The sequence below is a fragment of the Lottia gigantea genome (genome assembly GCF_000327385.1).
Source record: "Lottia gigantea unplaced genomic scaffold LOTGIsca_12, whole genome shotgun sequence".
In the NCBI taxonomy this organism is placed as follows: Eukaryota; Metazoa; Mollusca; class Gastropoda; family Lottiidae; genus Lottia; species Lottia gigantea.
In genome coordinates, this window is record NW_008707225.1 from 3,615,534 (window position 1) to 3,631,709 (window position 16,176).

At 31.9% G+C, this 16,176-nt stretch overlaps 2 protein-coding genes across 2 annotated transcripts; both read left to right on the plus strand.

The window, feature by feature from the left end:
* Nucleotides 1–3,370: 3,370 nt before the first annotated feature.
* LOTGIDRAFT_110630 (hypothetical protein) lies at nucleotides 3,371–7,134 on the plus strand (the record flags this gene model as incomplete). Its single annotated transcript, XM_009048260.1, has 9 exons — nucleotides 3,371–3,560; nucleotides 3,991–4,134; nucleotides 4,372–4,408; nucleotides 4,771–4,910; nucleotides 5,157–5,286; nucleotides 5,749–5,962; nucleotides 6,150–6,220; nucleotides 6,491–6,626; nucleotides 6,871–7,134. Coding segments are annotated over 9 exons (1,326 nt in total), but the record flags the coding sequence as incomplete, so codon positions are not given.
* Nucleotides 7,135–10,305: 3,171 nt separating this feature from the next.
* Nucleotides 10,306–14,847, plus strand: LOTGIDRAFT_212557 (hypothetical protein). The gene is made up of 8 exons (XM_009048261.1): nucleotides 10,306–10,428; nucleotides 11,517–11,588; nucleotides 11,821–11,888; nucleotides 12,098–12,180; nucleotides 12,470–12,526; nucleotides 13,012–13,059; nucleotides 13,407–13,488; nucleotides 13,614–14,847. The coding sequence occupies exons 1-8, from the start codon at nucleotides 10,380–10,382 to the stop codon at nucleotides 13,704–13,706; spliced, it is 552 nt and encodes a 183-aa protein (XP_009046509.1). The 5' UTR covers nucleotides 10,306–10,379; the 3' UTR covers nucleotides 13,707–14,847.
* The last annotated feature ends 1,329 nt before the right edge of the window (nucleotides 14,848–16,176 follow it).

A 16,176-nucleotide genomic window follows, 5' to 3' on the forward strand; every position in this document is an offset into this window, starting at 1 on the left:
ATCGCTTTGCAAAGTGGGCAAATGACTGGGGATTCAGAATATCCAAAGCCAAAACGGTAGGAATGTTGGTCAGTAAAGAACCCCAGGTGACATGCATGCGACTTGTATTGGACGGCGAACGTATTCAATTCGTTAGTGAAACCAAGCTACTTGGTGAAACCTTCGATAGAAAACTCTCATGGGAACCTCACATTAAAAACATCACAAACAGATGCCAAACTGCGCTGAACTTAATGAGGAATATATCTGGCAATGAATGGGGCGCCAATGTTATGACGCTCATGATGATCTATCGTGCGCTGATCCGGCCCATCTTAGGCCACGGTTCACAGGCATTCATGACCGCCAGACCAATGCTCCTTCATAAGTTAGATGTCATACAGCACAAAGCCCTCCGACTAGCCACCGGAGCAGGCATCGGCATAAAAACGGAGTCTTTACTCCAAGATGTTGGTGAGGTTCCTCTTCAAATCCGCAGAGAGGAGTTAGCCCTTAGATACTGGTCAAAGTTGAAACACCTTGGAGAATCATCTCCTACCTACCTCGAGACCGCGAGGTTCAGGCACACCAAAAAAACGATAAGCTTTGGAGAGTCAGTTCGGGATTCCGTTCGGAAATATGGGCTAGATAGGTTGCCCATAAAGCCTCTTGTATTTCCCCAAGTCGCTCCTTGGACGGTTTCGCCCCCATTGTCGACACTTCTCTCGCCTCGAGGATAACAAACGAGACGATCCTTTCATCGCTCGAATGATCGCCTTAACACATATGGATGCAAGGTGGTTGGAAAGCATAAGTATCTATACTGATGGTTCACATAACCCGGATGATGGTACAATTACGGGTCTGGGGATCTACGTTCCCTCGAGCAGCACAAGAATTAGCAAGCGATTGCCCAATAACTGCTCAGTGTACACCTCCGAGATGCTTGCAATCTTTTATGCGGTGAAATATTCCGCTGGCCACTAGCATTCAAATTATGTAGTACTAAGTAGCCTGACATCGATACTCAACGATTCCTCTAATTCCCAAGCGGAGCTAGTGGATGGAATCAGGCAAGCGTGCTCACTTGTACATAGTCAAGGCAAATCAATCGAGTTGGCATGGATCCCGTCTCATGTCGGCATACAAGGGAACGAAATTGCAGATGAACTCGCAAAAATAGGACTAGGGCTATCGGAGATTGGCCGGATAGACTACAATTTATGGGAAATAAGAAGCATGATCACGAAAAGCCAATTGACACTTCGTCATAACTTCAGTGGCCGGCCAATTTTTGTGGCCGATGGATACACTAATTTTTTTGGATTCTCATAGATGCTAATGCATTCCGCTTCCGATTAAACGATAGCATTAGCAGTAAAGTGTTTTTACACCACCCCAATCGACACATCTGTCGAGCGGTCGCCCGTCTGAGAATGATGGGTGAGGTACGAAATCACAAATACGAACTAAAGCTATGTCCCTGTGGTGAAGCTGGCACCGCAGAACATCTGTTGATCCATTGTGAGTAACTAAGGGAATTAAGGAAATCGCTGGTCGAGATAATGAAAAGATATAGGCTGGATTACACCTTGAAGAATATCCTGTCCCATACGGGAGAGGGTATGTCAACAATCTGTGAGACAGTCTATTATTTTCTTAGTGAGTCACGAATGATCACATAAAGTAGCACATCAGAAGAGCTCCCTGCTCCTCTGTAGGTGTGGCAATCATTGGGGACTTAGTCCTCGAGAGATCGCCAAGAAGAATCACAGAAGAAGAATGCAGTATCAAGACTACAGAAGAAGAATCAGAAGAAAACATGGGAGTAACCCGCTCCTTACTCAACGTCTGCGATATGGAATTTTTCCGAAGCGGACACCATCCACCAAGAAGAAGAAGAAGAAGAATATACACACCTGACAGTTCGGATATCTTTTGGTAATTCGGACCATACGATGACTGGGGTTAACATGTACGAAACTGCTTGAATGATTTATATTATAAACTGCAAGTTCATTTCTTCTTTTTAGTGCCGAAGAAAAGTCTAATTCTATTGTTTTTTTTTAAACTACGGTACCGTAATCAACAAAATAGGACTTGAGCCGCGAATAAACGAGGTGCGGTGTTCGGTGCGGAATACGAGATACGGGTCCGGACTCGATTCGTTGCCTACCTTCTATTTTCTACTGTATCGACAATACCGCACCGTACATCGCATCGAGCATCGTACCTCGTCTATTCGCACCTTTACTCCGTGGTCGTTTTAGGAAATTTTAGGAAATTAATCATTTAATAAGATCTAATATAAATTCTGGAGAACTTAAAGAATAAACAATCATTTATATATTCTAAAGAACTAATATAATTTCTAGAGAACTAAATAATATCAATTCTAGAGAACTAAATAAAATCAATTCTAGAGAATCGAATAACATTAATAAAATTATAGTTAAGAGTAAACAAAAACAATTCCAGAACTGAATAACATCAATTCTGGAGAACTTATAATATCATTTTTAGAGAACAAGATAATATCAATTTTAGAGAACTAAACAGGCTAATATCAATTTTTGAGAATCGAATAACATATAGTTAAGAGTAAACAAATCAATTAACTGAATAACATCAATATTCTGGAGAGCTAAATAATATATTTTCTGGAGGACGAAATAGGCCTAGGCTAATTAATATCAATTCTAGACAACCGTGACATCAATTATAGTTCAGAGTAAACAACAACAATTCCAGAGAACGAAATAATATCAATTCTATATAGAAAACGAAAAATATCAATTCTGGAGAATCGAATAACTTCAATTATAGTTGAGAGAAAACAAAAAAACAATTTTCGACAACATCCACATTTGAGGCCTATACATCAAACGAGAAATATCTAAAAGGCTAGTTTTGATATTCACTGAACATTTACTTTAACAGTAAGAAATCGTCTGCTTATCTCTTGCTTTCTCGCGAGATTTCATGTTATTCAGAAGCCATTTCTGAAGAATTTTTGAAGAGACCAATTATTGATGAGGAAAAGAGTTTTACGCATAAAATTAGTCTATTTTGGAGGTTTAAATGAGAAATATGCTTAGAATTGTGAATTTTCCTTGACGTCTTTGCTTTTGTTAATTATAAATTGAATGGGAATCCATGTAAAATCTATATTCAAGATGCATTTTTATTATGAAGCTCTAAATGTCTGGATGATCGAGAAAAACTTTTGTTTTTTATAGAAAAGATCGAGTCTTATAAGAATTGTCAATGTTGTTCAATTATGTTGTGTTTCATATTGTCAATATAGAAATAACTTGTCGATATCACAATGAGTAACAAGACACTAGCCAAGAAATCGAAAGTAAAACTTAAATGTGCAAATAGACAAACAATGAATAGTTACAGCTGTCACTCCTTGATACAGAACCGAATAATTCAGCCTAAAAGTCACAACTCACAAAAATTATTTAGAGAAAAACTACTGAATGCCTCAAGTTTGTTTCACAGTGATATAAAAGGGCATTTTGGTTGTGTGAATGCTATAGAATTCTCAAATAATGGAGGAAACATGATAGCTTCAGGTGTGTATTCATTGGTCTTGTTGCATGTCATACTGTCTGCCTTCATCAGTAATGTTTGTACGAATCAAAACAACAAACTCAAAATAGTAAGCTTACTGACAGTCTCAGATTGGCATTGGGTTGATGAAAATGGTAAACAATGAAATATGATTTTACAGAGAGGAGTTAAAGTTTAAGTACACAATATGTGTCATTTTCAGGGGAAGTTTATGAAATGGGAGAAAATATATAATTTTCAGCTTCCTATGGTTTGTGAGTAGTAAGACAATTGGCCTATATCATTTTGTAAGTTTGCCCTGAAAAATATAATCTAAGAACAAATATAAATAAGATTTTCAGCAGCACAGTGTAAGTATTTAATAGTACAAAGAAAGTACATGCAGGGCGACCTATGTTTAAACGAATATTGACTTGTAATTAAATGTTTCAGGAGGAGATGATAGAAGAGTATTATTATGGAATACACAGAAAGCTATGTGGAGAAAGGGAAGTCCAAGCTGTATGAAATCAGAACATAGAAGTAATATATTTTGTATAGCTTTTGATAAAGATAATGAGAAAATTTTCTCTGGAGGTAAGACTTTCTTTCCCATTCATGGCTGTTATATCAGTGGGCAGCTATCATTTCCAAAAATAATGTGATCATGAGATGGACAAACATAATATTTTACAGCTAGCTTCAAAGACTCAAAATTATGAAGAAGATCAAGTTGGATAGATTTATTTGTCTTTTGATGAAAAATTTTCACAGAACAATAATATCTGTAATACCGGTACATAGATTGATGTTGTATATCTGGAATTATTTCAGGGAATGATGAACAAGTATTTGTCCATGATGCTGCTACGTGAGTTTCTTTTTGAATTTCTGTTAAGATACTGGAGTTAAAATCCTTTTCAAAGCACCATTTCCTATTCTCTTTATTAATGTTGCTGTGGACAAATGTGTAGCATTGACTAAGCTTGCAATACATCATTGCATAGGATGGATTTTGTGATAAAGGAAATAAGTTGACCATATCACTTATTTTATAAATATCAGCTGAAGAAGTAGGACATAAAACTCCATTCATGTCATTTACTTTCATGAATGATTTTAGTTAGTTTTTGATAAATTCAAAGAAAAAGATTTATGATTTATCTGTTTCATAATGTAGGCTTACTATCAGTATCTAGAAATTAAAAGAAATTGTTTTTTTTATCATTCTAGAGGTAATCCAGTAGATAATTTTATGCATGAAGATGCTGTGTATGGATTATCCACAGATCCCAATAATCCCCATGTATTTGCCAGTGCTTGTGATGATGGTAGAATATTAATATATGATATTAGAGAACCAGCTGATTCAGGTGATAATAAAATCATTTCATTTTATGAGATATATGGAAATCATGGAATGAAATGCTGACCTTATTTTGTCATGTCCGAAAAACATATTTTGCATTTTCATTATTTCAAACCAATTAGATTCTCTTGAAATAGAAGAACAACCTTCAACTGTTCCTAAAATGAGAAAATCCGGGGGTGGTACAAATTGTATTTATTTTGTGTTCCTTTCTTTGCCAAATTAAACAGATTTTCTTTGTATTTTTCAGAGCCATTCTGTTTAGCCAATTATGTTTCTTCCATGCATTCTGTAATGTATAACCCTCTAGATCCACGTCTAGTAGCAACAGCTAATGTTAGAGAAGGCATTGGTTTATGGGATGTTAGAAAACCCAAAAGGTAAACTTGTTACAAATCATTTATGCAAAACTGGACACAATTATAGAGCCAAAAAAGCTTTCATTGAAAAATACTTGCTATAAAGCATTTCATTATCGGCCGATAAAATGTGCCCATTTACTTCACAGTAAAATCAATTGGCCTGAGAATTGTTCTTCAGATGAAGTAAATGTAAATTTTTCGTGGCACGCTTATCTTTTTGAAGAAGAGTAGGACTATGACATTGGCACTGAATGATGACAAAATTCATTGAGCAAAGGTGAAGGTCGCATCTTAGGCATGCGCAGCAAACCATTTGGTTACTACCATTTACCTTATGCAAAATTATATGAATATTTCTTGCATTACATCTTACATTTTATAAGATTCAAACGATCTGTTTTGGAAAATTTTTGTAATGTTGATTCTCATAAATCGGTTTAATTATCATGAATCTTATTACTTCCATGGCTATTTTTTCAGTTGCATTATGAGATATGGTGGAGAATTTGAACAACAAAGTTGTATGAGTGTTAGAATTAACAACCAGGGTACTCAGATATTAGCGTTGCGTAGACGTTTACCTCCAGTCATATATAATATAGATAGTAAATCACCAGTAGTAGAGTTTGACCATACTGGTTATTTTAATTCCTGTACAATGAAATCTTGCTGCTTTGCTGGTGACAGAGATCAGGTAAAAAAAATTTTTTAAATTAGTGTAGTAGCAGTTGAACATTATGATCAAATAAGAATGTGTCATAAATAAAGATATATTTCAAGCTGAAATATTGTCAATCCACTTGAAAAATTTGTTCAAACAGTTGAAAATTTGTTTGTTATGTTAATAACATAATGTATTTGATTTGATGTGTTATTTTCAGTATATTTTATCTGGTTCAGATGATTTTAATGTTTATATGTGGGCTATTCCTCCTGATTTATCTACCAGTAAGTAAATCTTGAATATAACTGCAACTCAAATTCTGTGGTAACAAGAAAGCTAGCCTGCATTAGCATGTGCCTAATTGATGTATTTCAAACAGGACAAATTGGCAAGCTGCTTTAGGTTCTCAGCAATTAAGTGTTCCTATTCCTTGTCGAAACAATCTTTCTAATTTTTAAGCCTTATAAAATCTATTAAATTCACCAGTGAATCTTTTTTGCCTGATCATTGATTTATTGAATATTTGAGAGAGAATATTTTGTTGATCATGTGATTAAGTAATTTTTTTTGCACAGGGCAGTATATAAACAAGGCTCACCTGGTATTAAAAGGCCATAGATCAATTGTAAATCAAGTTAGATTTAACAGAGATAATGGGTTAATTATATCTTCTGGTGTAGAAAAAACTATCAAGGTAGGCTAAGAGTTTTTCAAACTAATTTGTTTAAATTATTGATGTCAATAATTTTGTCAAATTAAAGATGGTTAGTCATGATTGTGTAGATCTTTTTCGGTTGCATTTAAAAGCCTTTACTTTTAAATTGGTAAATGAAAAAAATATAAATTGCCATGTGGGTAATTATTATGATAATGACCTTAATCCAAAGACAATTTTTGGCCTTTAAAATCTCTAATTTTAATCTCTGTAATTTTTATAGGCATGGTGTGCTTTTCCACTGAATGTACCAGACGAAATAGAGGATAATGATGAATTGTTAAACAGTAATGGTGAACGACCAGTCTTTACACACGAGGAATATATTAATCTTATGTTACGAAGTGGACATGTAATGTCACATGACTATACACAACAATCTACTGAGGAGGACCCTAGAATGATGGCATTCTTTGATTCTTTAGTACAACGTGAGATGGAGTCTTGGAGTTCTAGTGAAGAGTTTTCAAGTAATGAAGAGGAACTTTATGATAGGATTTTACGTGTTTCAAGAGATCCACAAGAACCTGTCAGCCCTTTGATAGCTGAGGAACTTGACTCCAATGACTCAGCTGATGATTTTAGTCCCTTTACTTTAGCTTTTGCCAGTATTATGGCTGCTAGAACAGAGGAACAAAATGGACAGTCTTTGTTATTAAATGTTGATGAGTCCACAGATAATGAAAATGACACAACAACGACATCAAATGATACACCAAGTAGTTCAAATAGACCTAGTATTTCAGATATTATAGCTAAAAACAAACAAGAAACCTTATTAAAAGCTAAGGAATCAAGAAAAAAACAGAATCGGTCAAACTCAAAACCAACACAGAAACGTCAAATTGTTTCCTCAGAAACAGATTCTGATGATGAAGTTCCTATTTCCGAGAAAATACCAAAGATATCCAATGAAATGGGAGAAAGTTCCACAAGTGGCAATAATGACAGTAACAAAAAGTTAGATTGCAACTCTAAGAGAAACAAAGTTAAATTTCATCTAAAGAAATTACGAGAACTACGCACTCAGCTTATAAATGGAGATAGTGATAGTGATACAAATCATCTGGATCCTACTGCTTCAGTTACTTCTGAACAACCTTCTGCTTCCTGTAAGGATGACTCAGCAACTGGAAATGAATTTGGACCTTTTTTACAAGAGATAAGTGATTCTGTGATATCAAAATTTGGGAATTCATGTAAAAAGAGTTGTGAGAACAGAGTCAACAATAATGTGAATGATAATAGTGAAACAATTGTTCATAACGGCCAGGTTGATGGGGTTTCTAAAAACCTGAAAGAGAAACTGAATGCCAGCATAGATTTTACAATACCGGTAGCTTGTAGTACCAACACCAGAAATCCTGTTGATAACACAAGTAATATCTGTGATAATATTAATCAAACTGAAAATAAAAACAAATCTCATGGTGAAAAAACCCCTACTGCTCCTCCGGATACATTAGACAATGTAAACAGTTCAACCCATGTTCACAATAATTCTTTAAATGATGATGGAATGATGACTTTTGACAGTTCTGCAAATGGACCTTCTAGTTCTTCTTCACAGCAAAGTGACATACATACTAATGATGTTCCGGGTGATTCCGAACCTACATGGCAAGAATTTAAACGCTACAAACGTACATTGGAACGTGCTCAGAGATATTACAGAAAACATAGTGGTAGTCAACCTTCAAGTGATGATGAATAATATCATGTTCTGTAGAATTTTCAAAAAGTATAAAATGTCTTTCCCCAAAAAAGAACTCATATTATACTTCAGTTGTTCCCTTTTTTTCCTTTCAAAGGGTTAGTCCAAGGTACTTTGTATCCTGATTCAATTGCACCCGATATCAATACATGCTATAGCTCTAAAAATCTTCACATTACTTTTTGAAAACATGAAAACAAGAATTGCTATGAGCAAAGATCAACTACACCTAAAACTACATAATAAAACTAAAAGCCACTCAAGCCATTCTTGCGGCTTGCGTTTAATCAAGAGACTTCTAGTCCTAGATTCATTCTAGAGATCTGAACAATATTAATTGTAGAAAACTTAATAATATCATTTGTTGAACTATAAATATCAATTGTAGGGTAGAATTATTCAGCAGTATCAATTGTAGAGAACTAAATACTATCAATTCTGAAGAAATAAATAATATAAATTCTTGGAAATGAATGATATCATTTCTGGGTAATAGGTGAATAGTATCAAATGTAGAGAGTTAAAAACAATATCAATTCTTGATAACTGATTAAATATCAATTCTAGAGAGATTCAAATAATATCAATTCTGGAGAACTAAATAATACCAATACTTAATATCAATTATTGTATATAGGTAATATTATCAATTTTGGGAATTGTAATAATATGAATTCTAGAGAACTGATTAATATGAATTCTATGGAACTGATTAATATGAATTCTAGAGAACTGATTAATATGAATTCTAGAGAACTGATTAATATGAATTCTAGAGAACTGATTAATATGAATTCTAGAGAACTGATTAATATGAATTCTAGAGAACTGATTAATATGAATACTAGAGAACTGATTAATATGAATTCTAGAGAACTGATTAATATGAATTCTTTAGAAATAAATAATATCAATACTTAATAAAAAAAAATATCAATATTTGAGAAGTGTATAAAGGCCTGATATCAATTCTGAAGAACTTTAAACAATATTAATTCTGGGAAATAAAATGATATTAATTCTAGAGAACTGATTAATATCAATTCTGGAGAGCTAAATGTTATAAATAGGTCCACTTATATACTTAAATAAATAATACCAATAGTTGAGAAATAAATAATAATATTAATATTTGAGAAGTAGGCTATATAGGGTCTGATATCAATTCTAAAATACTTTAAGCAATATTACTTTTGGGAAATGATATTAATTCTAGAGAACTGATTAATATCATTTCAGGAGAGCTATATAATATTAATAGGCCCACCTGATAAATAAATAATATCAATATTTGAGAAATAAATGAGAATATTTGAGAAGTTTATAGGGCCTGATATAAATTTTAAAGAACTTTAAACATTATTAATTCCGGTAAACGAAATGATTATAATTCTAGAAATCAATTCTTAAAAACTTAATCAATACGGTACTAAACTAAATGATGTCAATTCTAGAGACTTTTAATGAACTTAATACGAATTTTAGAGATCTATATATTTGTCTTAGCCAGGGAATCTAATAATAGTGCCTATCAAATATCAATACTTGAAAAATATATAATATCATTTATTTTAGAAATATACTAGACCTCAATTCCAAAAAAACTTATATCAATATCAATTCTGGGGAACTAAATGATATCAATTCCAGAAAACTAAATACTAGTGAACAAAATGATACTTATTCTTGATAATAACTTAACCATTACCTCCCCTTTTTATTATCTAGATAATCTAGCTCATTTAAAAGATTACAGACAGACCTACACACGGCTTCCGCATTGAAAACTGATTAGGAGTCCTAAGATCCATACATAGAGTTATATATAGAAACTATATTTAACTCTATGGATCTATACAATATACAATTAAAGGGAAATAACCCCAATTAACGGAAGAGTTTAGGAAGAAGACAGAAAAGGTGGCAAGCATTTCTGGTCTAAATAAACATCGTATCACCTATTTTGTTTATGTTTTCATTACCTATTTGACAAATGCTGCTACATCCTTGACATCAAAATGCCACCTAAACAAAGAAGAATAGCTCTTATGGGTTACAGATCAGTTGGTAAGATATTAAGAATTGTATTATACATTTAATGGAACAGATGTGATGCCTAATAATTTCATTCATGTTTTGTCATCAATGGATTCAATGACAAATAAATTGACAATTGTTTATATTAGTGAATTTTTGTATACTGCTTTTGAAAAAATTTCAGATGTAATGCTCATCAGAAAAATATTTATTTTCACAATATTTATACATGAAGCTTATTATTATACAGTTTATGGTATTGGTAGTCTAGGCCTAGTTAATGGTATTACAATGGTGTAACCTATATTCGTGCATATTAGAATTCTATAACGAATTTCCTCAAAATTAAAAAACACAATTTTTTTCTTATGTCTTAGATAGAGAGACAGATATTCTAAAAAATAATTAAAATTGGTTTGTCTCGATTTTCTTTATGAATCCCTCACTTTGACACATATTTCATGAGTAACAAACTCGACAGTGGCTGCAATATGCATCACCTATTTTTGTGTACAATATTAGATTTATAAGTCGAAAAAAGCATGTTGTATGGATACCCAGTGGTATAATTAACTTCTCTTATTCTTTATTCATATTTCATTATGACTAATGACAATTCCTTCAAAGAACAATGATAGTGACTGACAAAATAAGATACGTAAATGGTAGGAGTGATTTATTGCTTAAAGTCATTGAAACAGCATGAGAATATGGCCCACATTGTCTTCCATAGAATTTTTCTACTGACAAGGAATCTGCTAGTTTATCACATGATTTTGCTCATAGGACTACATTCTAACAGGAGACACTTGGAATTCTGATTACAGCTGTGGATTATAAGGAAATTCGGCCGATAAAAGATTGTGATATTTGGTAATAATTGAAATCTGCCATTTTGTATTTGTCGAAGTATATAGTAATACATTTTACCTTGCTTGAAACTACTGGATTCATTCTGCTAGCTGACAATGTACAGATAACCCTTGTTTATCAAAACAAGCAAATGCAGAGGTATTGCAAATGCATATCCTCATATCTTGATGATTTTTTAAAGAGTAATGTTGGTAAGCTTCCCACAATTTTCGTAACTAATTATTTGGATTTTCTTTGTTTTTCAGGAAAATCCTCATTAACAATTCAATATGTAGAAAATCAGTTTGTTGATTCTTATGATCCTACCATAGAAAATAGTATGTATGATTTACAAGTTATATTCATTACCAGTAGATAACAGACAAATTTGTGCAAAAAACATAATTTTTGTCAATTTTTGTTCAGTTGATCTTCTACCTTGAATGTGAATTTTCATTGTACTTTGAAGACCAGTTGACCAGAAAAATTTCAAGACAATATTTAGCATTTTCTTGCAACTTTTAATACCATAGTGTAAAGCTAAGCAATGAGATGTACTTTCGATTTCAGCATTTCAGAAAACTATAAAGATAAGAGGACAGGATTATAGTTTACAGTTAGTAGATACAGCTGGCCAGGTTGGTTTAGCTCTATTTAACAATTTTTGTTATTTTGAAAGTAACGCATACTCACTCCTCCTTTACCCGAGAAGATCTTCAATATAAAATATACAGATCACACTAAAAAAAAAAGGAAAAAAAAATTATTTTATTTGGATAAATTCAATATCAGCCAGTTAGTATATTCTGGAAAACTGATTAATTTGCTATGAAAATTGTATTTTTAGGATGAATATTCAGTGTTACCTCAGTCCTATTTTATGAATATTGATGGTTATGTTTTAGTATATTCGGTCAATTCTGCCAAGAGGTTTGTGTTCTTTAATTTTATTAGTCGTACAGGGAAATATGTATCCACATTTTAGCCTAAGCAGCTCGTGGAGCAAAATTTTGGCTAGGTCGGAAAAATGGAAATCAGGAGTTGTCAAATAAATAACTGAAACGGGCAGTATGCAAAAATTGTATTAGTATAAAATTCATAAATTATGCAAATAAAGATTTCTATAATATGTATTTACTCATGGTATACAGTGTATATTGTATTGTATACTATATGATCAAAATCAATAATATCTTTATTACTTTTTATTCTTTTTTAGTTTAGATGTAATCAAATATGTATATGATAAAATATTAGATATGAAAGGGAATACACAGTAAGTAGACCACTTTCTTTCTTATGTAAATGTTTATACTGTAATATTTTTTTTGTTTATATTTTAATGGTTCCGTTATTCACTCTCGATTTGACAAAAGCTGTCATAGAATTGACTAATTGTTTGTACAAAAATTGGTCACAAGGAATGAATAAGTGCTGGAGTTCAGATTTTTTACTCAGAAAATTAGAAAAATTAAAGACCCTGAGAACTCATTTCTGATAATGTTGAGGTGCCAAAAATATACATCAAAATCTATATATTTTGATTTTGTACAAATGAAATGAATCAACCTCTGCTGAACTGAGGAGGGTTTTGATGGGAATTAATTCTCTCTTGCCTCCACGCCCTTAAGTGAAATTTTAGTTTGCTTTATTTTTAAACCAAGAGTGTACGATTTGCAACAATGTTATCAGAGTCAGTTTTATTGACATAATTTTAAATATGGATTATAATATTAATATTTGTATCTGAATGTTTTTCAGAGTACCAGTTATTTTAGTAGGTAATAAAAGTGACCTTAGAATGGAAAGGTAGATATTAGTCTGATTTTTTCATTTCAGAGCATAGATTCTTTGTCAGCTAACTATAAAAGTAAAAATCAAAAATTCTTGTTGTTGAAGTAATACCGGCTGCATATAATTTCAAAAGGTGTTAATCTAAAGATTTTACTGGTATTTTTTTTTTTTTCAATTGCAAACACTGGATTCAATTTCTAAAGTGGTATTACTCGTTGAAAATGATAATTCAGTTTTTTTAATCAAACATTTAGACTATAATGATATAAGACAACTAGACATGATACTAATTGATGTCAAAACGCTCAATATTTTTCATTATTTGGTCATGAATTAATATAATTCTTATCTTATTTTTAAAGGGAAATATCAGTTGAAGAAGGAAAAAAGATAGCAGATTCATGGAAATGTCCATTTTTAGAAGCTTCAGCTAAGGAGAACCAGGTAAACTTATCTTCTATAAACTATTCAAATTCATTTTCAAAGTTGGCAATTCCTGTATAACTTTTGTCATGTATCAATTTTCCCTAATTTGAACTTAAAAACCTTATTTTATGGTTGTATTTCAGAGTGTACAAGATGTATTCACTCAGATTTTAATGACAGTTGAAAGAATAGAAAATCATGTTGGGCAAGAAAAAAGTAGTTGTATTTTGTCTTAGAAGAAAAGGACTTAAGGAAAGAGCATAAATTTTAAAGGACATTTACATTGTCTTAAATGGGAATCTTTATTTTTTATATATGTGTCAAATTTTTCTCAGCTAAGCCACTTTATAAGGACAGTCTAAGTTATGGTTTGGTAAATGTTCAATTGATCTGTTTAAGCAACTTGTATACTAAATTTTACAGTGGACTTACCTAGTGTCATAAATATACAACAGAATCCCCCTATAATCCAATAAATCCAGAAAACTAAGTAATAATTCATTAAACTAAGTAATTTTGTAACGTGTTTCAATAATTATTTAGTTTAATGGATATACATCCTTTTATATAGAGATTTGAATCATTAGTCATGGCACCTGGTAAGTCCAACTGATGAATACAATTATTGACCAAGTTTGAGACTTTAAAATTTTTTGTCCATTGTCCATCCAAGAGGTAGTATTTGTTTAATATTCTCATTTGCATTTGTTCAACACCAGATTTCTTCTGTACTGGTATATGACCATGAAATTTTATTGATTTTCAGACAGGAAGCCCTTAGTGGTTTGATAAAGATAACATGATTCTTATGAAATACAATTACTATTATTATTATTATATTTAAGGGACATTTCAGTAGATGTACCTCATAAGACTTGTGTTGTCTATAACAGGCTTACCTTCAGTTAGCAAACATTTAAAAAATATTAAAATGTGTGCAACTGAACGCAAGGCAGGTGTACATCAAAGCATCTAATAAACTGAATGCATTTATGTATTTCTAATTGTTTGTTATGTACCTTTGTTTATTGTTTAAACTAGAATATTAGAGATCTACAGGTGTAGTTGGTACAAGTGGTAGCATTTAAGATAAAAAGGCATTTTGAATTCTCTGAGTTGCCACCTGTTGCAGCTCATATAATGTAAAATATGTTTAGGATATACATATATAAATACAGCATAAGGGCAAATGTTTTCATAATATGATTTGCAATATTTGAACTAATGATTAAGGTAAATAAGTTAAGTAATTTAGCTAATTGAGTAATTGTTATGTTATTGTATTATTATTTGTTTTAATTTTATTGAAATAGAATATAGTTTAGCAAGTCATCAATATTGTAAATTGTATGTATATAATAAAACAACTAGAAAACTAGTATTAATAGAACTTATTATTATTTAGATATAACTTGTATTGGTCTAAATGAAAACATGTCGTGCAAACTAAATATGACTACTTACATTCATAATAGGTGAAATAAAAACTTGTTTCATGTCAATTAAATTTCTATTTTTATTTTTATAAAGAGTGCACAAGATGGTGTTTAATTTATTGATTAGCCCAGAATGGCACTTTATATATTATGTAAACACTTCTGGACCTTTTAAGGCTTAATAGCCCAATCACACAGGAATGCGATCTTAATGCGACTAAAAATTGGTCGTCGGAAGAAAACGCCAGAAAAAGTACCTTAGAATTACAAATTCTACAGTACTTGGTTGGAGTTCTTCATTTTTATTGCGTTTATTGAGATGTTACGACACTTGTCTAAAGGCATTCTCGATTACATGGCAATCTCAACGATCTCGCATTTATTTTCGACAATGACACCCAGGGTACTGTATCTGATGCTTCTTTCAGCTTATAACATTTTCCGTCGCCTTTCCGGTGTGACTGAGCGATAATGGACAGAAAGTTTATTTTAAGGGTGCTTTGGTCTGTTTATAACATTTGGGCTGGGTTTTTACAATAAGATTTCATTACAGTTCATTCCAAATTTGTCAGAATTACTATTCATTGTGGAAATTAAAGGATGTTTTAATCCTAAGTTGCAATATATCAATTGTAAAAATTTGATGAAATTTGACATTGCAGTAAATAAATTATCAACAGATATTATGACAGATATTTTATGTTAAGGTCACTATTTTATCCAATAAAATTTTATGTACAAAATAAGACGACATTGCACAATTTATTTGATAGTTAATGCCTATTTCATCTTTCTCTCGTGAATAAAATTATTGTGGTTTATTGGAATAGGAAATTGCTTTTAATCTACCATCGTGTCCAAAGTGTCCAAACCTTGCCCCAATTCATCAAACTTCCCATATTTGTTTAGCTATAGGCATATATACATTTAAGTATATTTAATTTGGAGGAGGTAGTAGCCAGCATCAGAAGGACTCTATAATGCCTATTAGGATAATGATATAGACATCATTCAGGTATTACCATTAAATACATCTTTAGAGATCTGATGTTGGCTGCAACAATTAATCATTATTTCTTTTAGGCTTCAGCTTAATAGTTAAAATATACTCTGATCTCGGTTTTGTTTGAGGCCGTCACAATGGTTACATTAAATAGTAAAATATAGGGGCAAGGTCAGAAATGACATACCAATCATCTAAATGTCCTTCATCAGCAGTACCAGCAGTTTATTGATCTGATATTGTTAGAAATGATAGGTCGAGTTCCAA